At 43.7% G+C, this 12625-nt stretch overlaps 1 protein-coding gene across 1 annotated transcript in view; it reads right to left on the bottom strand.

The window, feature by feature from the left end:
• Nucleotides 1-2376: 2376 nt before the first annotated feature.
• The window catches only part of LOC111260658 (uncharacterized), a 55592-nt gene continuing 45343 nt past the window's right edge, over nt 2377-12625 (bottom strand). The window contains exons 4-5 of the mRNA XM_086968417.1: nt 10236-10521; nt 2377-5193 (exon numbers count right to left, since the gene is read on the bottom strand). Coding sequence (XP_086824543.1) covers nt 5024-5193; nt 10236-10521 — 456 coding nt within the window. The 3' untranslated portion in view covers nt 2377-5023. The remainder of the gene's footprint in view (nt 5194-10235; nt 10522-12625) is intronic.

The raw sequence follows: 12625 nt of genomic DNA, 5'->3' as shown, positions 1-12625 counted from the left end.
AAACGAAGGGTGAGGCAGTAAACAAAGAGAGGCAATGCAGTGGCAAAGTTAGGTTTTGCCTATTTACTCTAAGCAAGAAGTCAAATTTCACCATAGCGTCTTGAAAATGTTTCCTATTCTTCTGTTTTCGCCGCGTTGCCCCTTTTGGTTAATCTCACATACCGTTCTTCATAAACCAAATCTCCCAAGGAAGTGAAGTTCCATGTGAGTCGCCAGATGGCGCTACCAGTGCCATCGAGTGTGATGACAAGCATAATTATCTACTAGTTTGCAGTGTTCTCGATCCTGAATCAGCCATTGAACGTTTTGAGGGAATTTGATAGTGTAGTACGAATCGTCAACTTAATAAAGAGCACCTGTTATTCATTAGTTGTTACCCAGATAAAGGATCGCTCAAGAGTTGGAATAGCACCTATGCTATCAACGCACTGAAGTGCATTAAGGCGTTGCATGAAAGCCCTGTAAAATTTTGCAGGTTTTAACACAGAGGGAGCAATTCTACGATCACACTAACGCTACTTGCTCTATTCAGTCATAGTATAGAAGGCTCGGTAGTAAGTCGACCAATTTAAAACAATGTTGTTTAACAATAATGCATAGGAAAACAAGATTTAAGAGCATCATTTTGCCAGGAACAAAGTACACATTAGTTGTTGTTCTGATACTCAGGTCACAGCGATCTGATAAAATAGAAGGAAAAGTATTTAAAAGAAAACTAGGACACGCTCTCTGTGGTGCTCTTCTGGGAAACCTATTTATAGCACTGTATCTACCGTTTTGTTTACGACGACGTTTTCCTGCTAATATTGATAATGCGTATTGCAGCACCCACTGCGGTGAGAGGCTTCAGCCTCTTCAATTCAGAGCCAACAAATTTCATAAAGCCACCAATTTAGAGAAGATCACAGTAGCTTCCAGATGGACAATGTCTAATGCACATGTGCGTGTAAATGAAAACTATAAAAAAGAGATTATTATTTTGATCTATTCTGAGAGCTCGGCGGGATCGAAATGCATAGTTGGAGTTCGCGCAGCTCTCCAGGTCTCCCTCGCGTACGCTGTATGCCAACCGGCTGCAAAGTTGGTACGCTTAGATGAGCCTAGTGGAGAAGAGCAGCTCGTCGATACCGATGGCTTTGTTTTCCCGTCAAACTTTTTCAACATCACCCAGGAACAGTATAGTTTCAGTAGCCTGCACTCGCTCATCTGCTTATATATGTATCCTATACCCGGCGACGATCCACATTCCACACAAAGGAAACCAGCTTCCGATGGTTTCTTTTGGCCTCTGCGGACTAATTGTCACGTCACTTACTTCGCTACTCATTTCACATAATAGGCAATGGCACTAGCACGATGCGTTGCTTACTTTACGTCTGGGGCGTATGAACATAAGCATACTTCCCCGTGCATAACTTCACGCCTGAGAGCACCAGATTGTTTTTTCGTTCTGTCAGTTTGCACATATGTTAAAGCGGCTACGTAAATTTTTTCTGCACATCTTTTTTACTTTCTACAGGGTGTGTAAAACTACTTGTCTGCAAATAAATGCTACGTCGGGGTACGTCGTTCCTACGTCATTCCAGTTCATGGACCTCGACTGTATGCTTACTAAGATGTTCGACTGACAGAATTTTGGCTATTTCAATCAGCTAACGGCCATCAGGTACAACAGTTTAACATATAGCTATGATGACTGCCATGGTGTCAATCGTTATGGTTAATGGGTAGTGAATTGATGTGGGAGACGTACAATCATCGTGGATTTGTTTTCTCTAATGTCATCACCTTTGCTTAAGTTACAATAGCAAGCATTGAACGTCATAGCATTGAAAGCAGCATCAACCTGAATACTTTCACACCTAATGATATAATGAGCAATCGAACTAGCTATGCAGGAAGTAAAGGATTTTTCCTAATAAAATGACCGAATTTGGTACAGGTAATCGAGTGTGGTCCTCTCTGTTGAATAAATACCGATGTTTATTTTATGCTGGTATTCTCAATCTTATGGCTTTGATTATCATCTTTCCAACTCAAAGCGTACTAATTTGTTTAAGAGGCACAAATTATTATGTAATATCTAAGCGTACTAAGTACTAAGGATTTCATTTGGCACTAATAACTGTATATCTCTTAGCAGAATGCTATAGTGCGTTCACGCTTTTAGTCTGTAAATGCACTAAAGTTATTTACGAAATTTGTCATAGACGATAACTAAGTTCACAGTAGAATGTTCAACTTTCTTAAGTAGAGCAACCGCCTCTCTTTGGTCTTCTTCTTGCTTTATTACACCACTGACAGCAGTTGAGTCAACCTAGTGAAGAGCTGTAGATCATTCTAGAGCTATATATTTATTAAACAAGCATGCTGAACTTTTTGTTGAAATGTTATAAGCTTTTATTAGATTTTTTCTATGTTTTTCTCTCTCGCGTTTTCCCATTTCGCTTCAAAACCGTAACTGGGTTGGACAGGTGCGCCTTCTATCGCCTGATTGCCGGATAAAAGCCGATATATCTCCTGTTCTGGAGCAATCAAGCGAACGTCAAATGGACGTGTCACGACATGGCCTTTCTACCGCGATCGCTGTTGTCGTTGCTATTATGACGTTATTGTTTACTTTTCGCTACTGTCTCTTGCTTTTTCGCACCTCATTTGCTTCGTATTGGTTATCGCCTCATTAACTCTATGTCGTGTCCTCATTATTACGCATTATCCACATCTTACTTCTTGTTTCTATCGCGCAAACCAGCGTTCGTTTTCGCGTGACTCAAGCCTGTCTGCATCCAATGTTTTGGTCTTTCTCTTTCCCCGCCCTCTTCTGTCGGAATGTCAGTTCCTTGCTTTCATCAAAGTTGCTCTCTCACATGCTTTAAACCTATACTTACTCCTCTACCGTGCTAATACAGTTTGTATGCCGTTATACATTTTCTGTCTTCCCTTTTCTTCCGCTCATGAATCACCACAAAGGACGAACAAAGGCCTCGAGTCGCAGCAGTAACAGGAGCGACGTCGTCGAGCAAATCAAGTTGACCTGAACATTGCGCACACACAAACGCACAACTTCCCTACACATACTGAGATGCCATCGAATCTATGGTCTCGTTTCAAGTCCGAGTTCCAGATGCTCAATGAAAACCATGTGACCATATAATGGGAAACACAGTACAATCGAATCATAATCATCTATTTCTTATGTCGCTTTGTCAGTTCTCTCTTTTGCCCTTCCCACGCACTGCCAAGCCTAGTGAAAGCCCAATGAGGGCACAACTTTGGGCAAACCACGAGATGGCAAGCACGGTTGCTCTAGACCGACATAAGGATAATTCATCATTCATGATACTTAGTGAAGCTCGCTGGTAATAGAGTAGTAATTTACTATCTCTAATTACGTAGTATACCGGAATTCATCTTGAGGCAAAGTGCATTCCTATAACCAATATTACAGTGTACTTCTGCGCCATAATGAAAAGAACCGTTTTCTTCTTACAGATGTACCATTTCAAGTTCATCAATGTTAATATTTAAGGAATACCTGCACCTCATTGTCTTTCTGCATGCGCATTATGCCGAAGTCCTGCTATCCCCGCTGCGACCTGACTAGACTTGTTTTTGTTTTGTTAATAGCGCAATAATAACCATTGCACTATTATATCGGTCATCACCATTATGAAATTGTCATGCGCATCACTGTCGTCATTAATGCGCAATCGTCATATTAGAACTTCGTGATAATAACGCACATATGATCAGGAGCAATCCGCAAAGCCTTAAAGAATTGCTAGTATCCTCATAATCAGATCCTTAAATGAGGAACGGTATAGCCAGTTTGATAGATGACAAAATCGTTGATAGTATGAACCAATCTGTTTGGGAACTTTTCCTCTAAAACATATAAGTTTTCTCAGTGCAGTCATTAGGTATTTGAAGTACGAGTCTTCATCACGTAAGATATCATATAGTTCCTGGAAGTGTCGCAGCCCCAATATTTCGTAGATGCATTTACATTCGTTGAAAGTTGCAATACTGTCATAATCCTTATTACCTCATCACACCACCATTTTGAATAAATAAATTGCAGTTGTGAGTTCAGTATGTAGTACTCCTTCTGCGCCGGGCGCCTTCGTCGTTTATATATATAGATTATTTTTTTTATATATATATATATAATCTGCAAGAAATCTCGAACGGTGCGCCAGCATTAAATGGCAAGTCTAAATAATGTACACGTTATATTACAGTGATTTGTTAATCTTTCAATTTCTTTTGTTCGATTTCTTCTTCTACCTCATTTCGTTGAATGGCCTCATTGTCGTTTGTATGGAGAGTACGCTTTTTTAGGTCTTATTTAAGTTAAGAACTCTACCGCATACTTACGTGGGCTTTTCGTTATCATGTTCCACATTTGAGTATTGTTTCCGCAATTTGTTCGCTGCTGTTGAAGTTGTTACAGCTTTTCATCGTGTAGCATACTCTTAATACTTAGACTTGGCCTTCTCTTTTAATAACCGTAGTTTATGTATAGGCATTGTACAAGGAGACATTTCTGTTATGCAGAACGAACATGATGATCGTCGACGTCTTCGTCTTTCTTTTTTTGTCCTTTGTATTAATGTTTTGCTGTATTTCTCGTTTCTTCTGCCATTTTTCGTGCTAGGTATATCTGATTTGAACGGCAATAGAGTCCGCTGTTCCTGCATCTGTTTAAAGACTACGCAGGATCGACCATTTCGTACCCATCTGGTTTCTTATTATGTGTTTTTCGTTCCGATCGATGCACCTGGCCGTCATTAATGGTTCTGCTATTCGAACGTCAATGCCGAGCAGCATTCGGTTTCAGTTCAGACTTTCTGGGTTTTGAATAATCACACGCGATATTGTGTTACTCGGAATGAGAAACTGGCATAGAGGTAAGCACAATCTGCTTGTTATTCAGCTGCTGATTGATAGGCTTCGAAAGTCTCCGGCACTGAAGAATAGTTGAAGCAATACGTTGACGTAAGTGGTTTGTAGAGGTCTCGTCCTAAAATATCTGTGATGAGGTGAGAAGTGGAGGTTTGGTATCAACTGCATTCGATGTCTGGTTAGTCATGCCGTGGTACGCTGAGGTCGGATATGGTACAGGACTACCAGCACAGCCCCATTTGCTGCCTGAAAGGCTTCCGCAAGGACTATCCGCGCCCATCTTCCCTCCTGAAATTGTGAGACAATGTTAAAGAGGAGAGAACGACGGTTAGAACCCTTTGATTATTCCACGAACGATTGTAAATTCTGAGTGAAATTTAGAGCTCACGTAAATCCCTTATTTACTTCAAACCCCCTTATATGGAATACGTCTTCCTAAATAAGGTCACGTTTTTGTGAGACGTTAGACAATCGCCGTAATACTCATTCAACACATTTCAATAATTCGCTTCTGTGAATGTTGCGGCTTCAAGCTAGCGATTTCGCATCTTTAAGTTAGCAGTTGAAAATCACATATTGGAAATATACGAGCGTTTGTGTGCATGCACCTTGGCCGAACTTTTATTCCGCAGGAGGACCACACTCTGGTGAGCCTTGCAAACAGTGTTGATTTAAGCAGTCATCGTCTGTTTCAAGGTGGCACGCAACCGGCGTCTGGTGAATTGTGGCTTGAATGAAGATATACAGGCTGGCCCTTCAAACGTAAAAGAACCGCGACGAGTACGCTCTTCAACAACTAGCTATACAACTGTCTAATATGTTTGATGTTCTGCGATGTTGCGCTTTCTCGACGACAACAGACACATTACAAATGGAGACAAATGTCTGACCGATAAAAGCAAACGAATACGCTTTGAGAAGGAACGCCAAACAGCAGCGCGCCGTCGCAGTAAACGAGAGGGCAACATGGGGTCTATGAAAATTCGGTCGCTTGCATAGACACAAGTGTTCTCTGCGTCGCTCACTTCGGTATTATGTGTCCTAAGGCGCGGGCGAACAACTAGAGACACTAAAGGTGCTTTCAACTTTTCCTAGAAAATTGAAGAAATATTCGAATGAATTTTGCTTTAGCGGCTTTCTAGGCAGGCCTTCAGTTAACTTAGCTAACTGAAATGACGCAAGCATGCTTAGCTGTTTAGTCATTTTTCAAGCGCTGATCCCCCAAGTCATTTGAGTGCATCAACAACTTGCACGTTTTGTTTGACGAAATTGATAAGTTTCACAGATTGGAACATTAAGCCTTACTTATAATAATAGTCGAATATGCAATATTTGATTAACTCAGTTTTTAAATTGTGTACCTGTTATCCCCCTCTATCGTTCTCTCTCAAGCGTCACTCTCCGACGCATCAATTCAAAAGTAAATAGAGCCTTTTCCGTTTAAGGGATCCGAAGGATCGGCCCCTACTCCGCCATTGACACACGCCAAATAACGGCAGCGCCGCTAGCGAAAGTCTCTCGGTATGTTATAAGTGTAAGTGTGTTTGTGAAGTCAATTTGTGTAGTCAACATCGGAGCTGGCCAAAGTTTTCCCCTCTCTACTTCCTATCGAAACACGCAAGAGGAGCTTTACATAGTGACAGAAAACAAGAAAAGAACAGCTGTTTCGTGCGTGTAGCTTGCGTAAAAAAACTTTGTTTCAAATTACTTTGCAATATTCTCTTCCTTATTCGCTTTCGCTAGTCGCTTTGCCTTGGCAGCTTTGGCTTGCTTGTCAGACAAGCGTAAATAATGACTCAGCAGCTCGTGCATAATTAGGCGACCCCCAAGAGCCTCTAGGCCTAGAAGCAGACGACACCCCAGGAGCATACCGCGGCACTCAGCAGACGACAACGACACAAGTACCGCGGCGCCTGGCGCAGCGGTCAATAAGAAGGGGGAGCTAACAGGCTTTGGCGCCTAGGGGTTATCTCTTAAAGCCATCTTAACTCACAATTTGGCGGAGAGGGTGGCAAGCATTTAGCAAAATGCCGTTGAGTCGCACAGCTGCCTGACCAGGAGTGGTCAAGATACCGAAAGAAAAAATACCACTTATGTTCATTATATTGTTGTCTCGCCAATTTGACTGACCAATAGGCTAGAGCCCTACCTCTTTTCACTCACCTTCAGCAAATCAGCACCAGGCTTTTTTCTCTGTTGGCCTAACCGCCTTCATAGGATGACAAAATCTCAATGCATATGTCTAGTATAGTGTACTAGGTCGCGCGCATATTCACTGACGTGGCGTTGGACCCAGACATTTCAATATTGTTGTTGTTTCTACTGTTATTGCCGTCGACCCTTCAGGACTCTTCCTTTTGGCCAGCTCCCCTATTCCTCTTTTCCTATACAGCTTCCCTTTAGAGATGCTTGAGACGTTTGACTAGAAGGGCCTAGAGCCTAGAGTTCAGGCAGTCGTCCACGAAATTCAGCGGATCAAATGGGTGAGGGCGGTAGCAGCGCTAGTGGTCCGTTTATAGTAAGGGGGCATAATTTGGCAAATATTGGTTGGTTGTCTCTGGGGAGAAGCTCAGACAGGAGCTTCAGTCGTAGAGTTTTTAGCGAGCAGCTAGCTAGCTAGCTAGCTAGCTTCGATAGCAGAATGGCAGCATGAGAAGGCACCGGAACGGCAGACCGCGCTGCTATGCTCTCCCAGGGGTTGTCCTTTCGCTTCTTTTCCACTTGTCCTATTCCTCAAGGCGCGCGGCCAGCACCTCTTTGCCTTGTGTGTGCGCTCTCGCTTTCGACAGAATCGCAACCTTTTGCTATGCCCATGTTCTCGTATAGATAATGCGATAGGACAGAAACACGCGAAGGAGACGCGGTTACTCTAGCCTGGCTCACTTAGCAAAGCAAAGCAGCTAGGTAGCAATGATACAACGAACTCGGCTACGCAAATTGTACTCTATAGAAATCTGTATGAAAAACGAGAGTGGGCCTACTAAAAGTGAATTACTGGGTAAAATATTATTGCGCAACGAAATTATATGCTGATTGGTATGGCCTATTGACGAACTCGTTGACACCTTGACCAATTTCAAAGAAGACAAGAAGAAGGACTTGATTTGATGGCATAGCCATGTATGACAAATACATAACTCAGAATAGAATAGAATATACAGCAAAGAAGAGATAAAGTTGAAACTTTTCTTCACAGTTCCTAAGGCTGATTCGACGTAGAGCTGTTAGTTTGAGCCACTTTTAACAATGTCCTATGTCTTTTCGAAATCCAGATACAAATGCGGAAGAAAACACTTGTGAATATTGATGCTCACGCCTGATGATGACCGCCTAATTAGTATAGTTATTTAAAAAGAGCATAAGGACTAACACTTGGTGCTTGAAGAAAACGACAAAAATGGATTCCTTCTACCTGAACGGAATAAACCTGTTGGATGATACCCAGCGATGTCATGTGGTTTTAAATAGAGCGGCGTCTACGATATTAGTGACTGTAGATTTCAGGCAGTAGAATGACATCGGCAATCATCTATAGCCGACCTGTTGAGTCGACATTTGAATCGATACAAAAAATATTGTAATTAAGTTCAAGCAAAGTCCAAGACGAACTTTATGGTCTTCGTCTATCTTGTTTTTTCTTGCTTCGCAGGTCTTCGATAAACGATTCATGAAGTTTCAGCCAGGAACCGAGTCCTGTTCAACAGCTCGAACGGATGTGTCTTGGCCTCGACTCTCCTCCGTGGTTAGTTCGCTTGTTCAGCCGACGATGCGGGTGTCATTTATAAGTGCGGTAATAATCTACCCTTATTAACTCTAGTAGAGACAGTTGGAAAGCGAAATTGCGCGCCGATGTTAGCGGCAGCAGATGCGGTCCCACAGCTAGTTTCGACGGTCGGTCGGTTAGTCGGCTTCTTGAGCGGCGACTTGTGCCGCTTTTCGACGGCCAAATGGGGCCGAAGTGTCTACCATCCCATGGTCCTGAAAAGTTCCTTGGCTCGCTGACCGACAAGGAGGGTGGTAACGGCGAGTGCATTTGTCTTTTGCTTCACCGCTGCGACCGAAACTGCTTGGCTTCTCTTCACGACATCCCGCTTGCCCACTTTCTGTTCACTTCACAAAACACTTGCTCAGCTTCTACAGGCTGAACAAGGACAGCAAACGGCGATCGTCGTCGGTGTCCACGTTCAAATCGAAAAGAGCTGGGAGATCCTTGTCGGTTCGCGCAGTTCGTCAACGGCCGCGGCAGCAGCTACAACAGGAGAAGCAGCCGAACCGAGGGCGCAGGCAAAGACCCACCACTTACTACTATTACCACTTGGAAACTGACAATCCCCGAAACCCTCTAGTCTCTCTATACCACTCCCTAGATAAGCTTTGGCTACCGCTGCCTCGCTCCAAAAGCCCCTCTTGAGTCTCTCCATAGTTCCTTGTCCCCCTCCGCCTGTCAGCTTAAATTAGTCTCCGACGTTTCGGCCCTCTTTCAGTCGCGACTGGCTGGTGGCGGCTGGCCGCTTGGGTCGCTGCTCGTTTCTTTGGGCTAGGTCGGCTGGCCAGCCAGCCAGCCAGCCAGCGAGCGAGCGAGCGCCGGAACACAAAGCTAAAGGAGAATTTCGTGGAGTTTTCCTTTCTTGCTAGGCTTTCTCGGGGGAGTTGACGGGCTTGTTTAACGGGAGCCTATCGAAGGCGCTAAGGAACAATATACTCAAACTGTACGATAGGACAGAGCATGCCTTGTTGCCGTTGCAGAAATGCATGATACGCAAGCGGCTGCATAAAGTACCGGTAGCCAATGGTATCAGCGTGCTCGCCACCTTTGCTGTACACAATTACCGTATCGGCTGTGCCTTCTTTATAGAACATCGTTTTTGTACGTGGGAACGTCTGCACGTAAGTGGTATTATGTGGTCGTACTCGCTCATACATCAGTAGCCGATTGATAATAACAGGAAAGGAGTAACAAATAGAGTGAGAATAAATCTTACGTGGACCAGATCACGTTGACGTCTACATTGCGCGTGCAGAAGAGGAGAAGGAAGGAAGGGGTAGGAAAAAGGCGCCAACTGGCGAGTGCTGTTCAGACAGTTTAGCCTTTAGAGATGATCTCGGTCATACGATAATTTAAATAATTCTACTAAAATTGTTTACAAATGCTGGTCATCGTGTATCACCGATATGTAAAACGTATAGAGGTTTTCGGGCTAGTTACATTTGGTTTGTAACGTAGTCTGTGAAAATCAAGTTCTTGTTAAAACAATCTATTACTAATCAAAGCTAGAGAGACACGTCAAAGCCACTGAAAGAGAAGAGATTGTAATTTCGGTCGGGCTAACCGTTGTGCGATGTCATGTTCGATTTATTCGAGTCTGGCGAGTGTTGCTGCTGCATCAGCTGTTGCATATTATTCTTTTCTTTACATTCTTTCCCTATGCCGACGCCGTTAACAGGTGCAGCTACCCCCAGACCAACTGCTTGGCAGTTGTTGTTCGTTGTCGAATCCGCAACAGTCGTTGAGATCGGCGATGGGGGCATTCCATCGGACCCGCCTCCTCCAGCGCCCTTTTGCTGATTAAGTCGCTCTTGTTTGCGGAATTTGGCACGACGGTTTTGGAACCATACCTGCAATAAGTAAGATTATTGTTATGGATTACGTTGGCTATTGAATCGTCTCGCATTTATCTTCAATGTTATTAGCGTGTGATCTTTCAAGTTACTTTGATTAATTATAAAAACACTTAATTTTAAATTCTGCTTGTTTTACTACTTTGTTTGTACGTATTCCAAGATTGTCCAGCTAACTATCTATTACTTGTCCATTGCAATTCGTGCATATACATCTAACTTAGAATGGCACACCCAGAAAGATTCATAAGTTTATACTTTGTTCTTCTGTTCCATCCAGGCATCCAAGGGCATAGATATTTAGGATAAACTGTCTCACGTCTGTTTGAGCTCTGTGGCCTGCTTATGGCCTGTCCTTTGCCACTGTTGTACACAGTTTACTTTCTCAGCCACTTTCTGGGTAAGTAGTTTGTAGTACGAGATAGGGGATATCAGGCAATGACACATTTCTACCCTATATGTGTGTCGAAGTGTAGCGTGTCGTTCCTATCTTATAAAAATGACTCGTCTTTTGCCCCTCTGTATTCCACGCCCACCTTCGCCTACTTCGGGCGCTTCGGTGAACATTCAGACTGCATCGGGCTCACAGTGGACTCCTTAGGGTGTATCCTCATCCCTCAACACAAAACGCAGATACGACATGAAGATTGTGTATCGTTCGCTATTTAGTTCTATATTATTTCATACAAAGATGGCGGGCGATCCGCCAGCGCTCCTTGAGGTTGCGTGAGGTCGGGGCCGCCGTACTCTGCAGTTTGGCAGTAGCAGCAAAGTCGAGCAGAAGCAACCGCAACTACAGTTAGGAAAAGCGAAGAGTTGAAGGCGGGTTGACCGCAGCGGGTGTCCCATTCAGGTTTTCTCTGTCTGCCAGTCGCATTACTTCCATTCCATTAAACAACGCCGATGGTCTCACGGGCAGAGAGCGTGCAAGCACTCACATCGAGAGCTGAACTTGCCTTGCGGGTAGCGGGAACTAAGAGGGAAAAGAGGGAGGAGGTATGGAGAGTTTAATTTTGGATGCTCGGAGATCAGGGCAGGATTTTAGCTATACGTTTCAATAAGAGAAGGGAGAAGGAACCCTGGATGACGAAGATGGGGTAGGAAGCTAGTGAAGAACAAATTATAGCAAACGCTGAGAAGACTGGTCGGCAGCCGTCAATGTTCCTGACTGCCTGACGAGGAACGATAATGCCCAGGATAGGCACCACTTGTAGGTCAACACAGCCGAGGCATGCTGGGCCATCACACCGAATCGGCCGCGGTTTTATCATCGTAGAAACATCTTTTGTTGCTGTCCTTGAGATCGCACAGCAGTAGGTGTCCCTTTTCTTTCAAAATGTAAAATGTTTATATAATACACGTACAAACACAACCGAGCTCGTCCAGTATCTTTATTTTTGTTTTAACAGCACTATCGTCCCTTTGCGCTTTGTAGTCAACGCTAGCTAATTTGTAGCTCTATGAGTAATTCGTCCAAGAAGTCTATAGTTTTAAGTTGTTAATCAAGAGAGGGTAGAGCTGCTATACAAATTCGTTCGCGTAGAGCAATACTAGTCCTGAACCAATTGGAATACATATCTTGAACCGTAGAGCCAAATTGAGCGACAAATTTGCCCTACATCTTGGGCTCACAGTATACATTATAACTGTGCATGCATAATGACGCGGTTAGAGGGCATTTAGTCAATTGTCAATATCTCATAGGCGCATGCAGGCTTCAGGCTAGTTGACACAGCAAAAGCCATTAAACAACTATAGCAGAAGTAGGGTAACTTACCCCCGATTCTCGTTTCTTGCGAAAACCAGCAACATCCCTTTTCGGAATGGAACGATATTGCCTAATCGATCGATCGTGTGCCCTCGTTTAGTCATGGGAAGCGCAAGGCCGCCGCCTGAGAAACATCGGCATTTGCTTTTAATTTAAGTAGACTACATGCCAATTCTCTGATTTCTCGAAATGTGATGGGGAAAAGTTCTACAATGGGGGGCATGAATTATCGTTGCGGTGATGGGTGGAAATCTGAGAAACGCATTAGCTTGTTTCTTCTTGTAAGACCTATGTATGTCTCGTGTGAAGATACCACGAATACGTGCATTAAAA

This window comes from Varroa jacobsoni, unplaced genomic scaffold (genome assembly GCF_002532875.2).
Source record: "Varroa jacobsoni isolate VJ856 unplaced genomic scaffold, vjacob_1.0 scaffold_462, whole genome shotgun sequence".
In the NCBI taxonomy this organism is placed as follows: domain Eukaryota; kingdom Metazoa; phylum Arthropoda; class Arachnida; order Mesostigmata; family Varroidae; genus Varroa; species Varroa jacobsoni.
The sequence above is the reverse complement of the archived record's forward strand: the minus strand, read 5'-3'. Positions and strand labels throughout refer to the sequence as shown.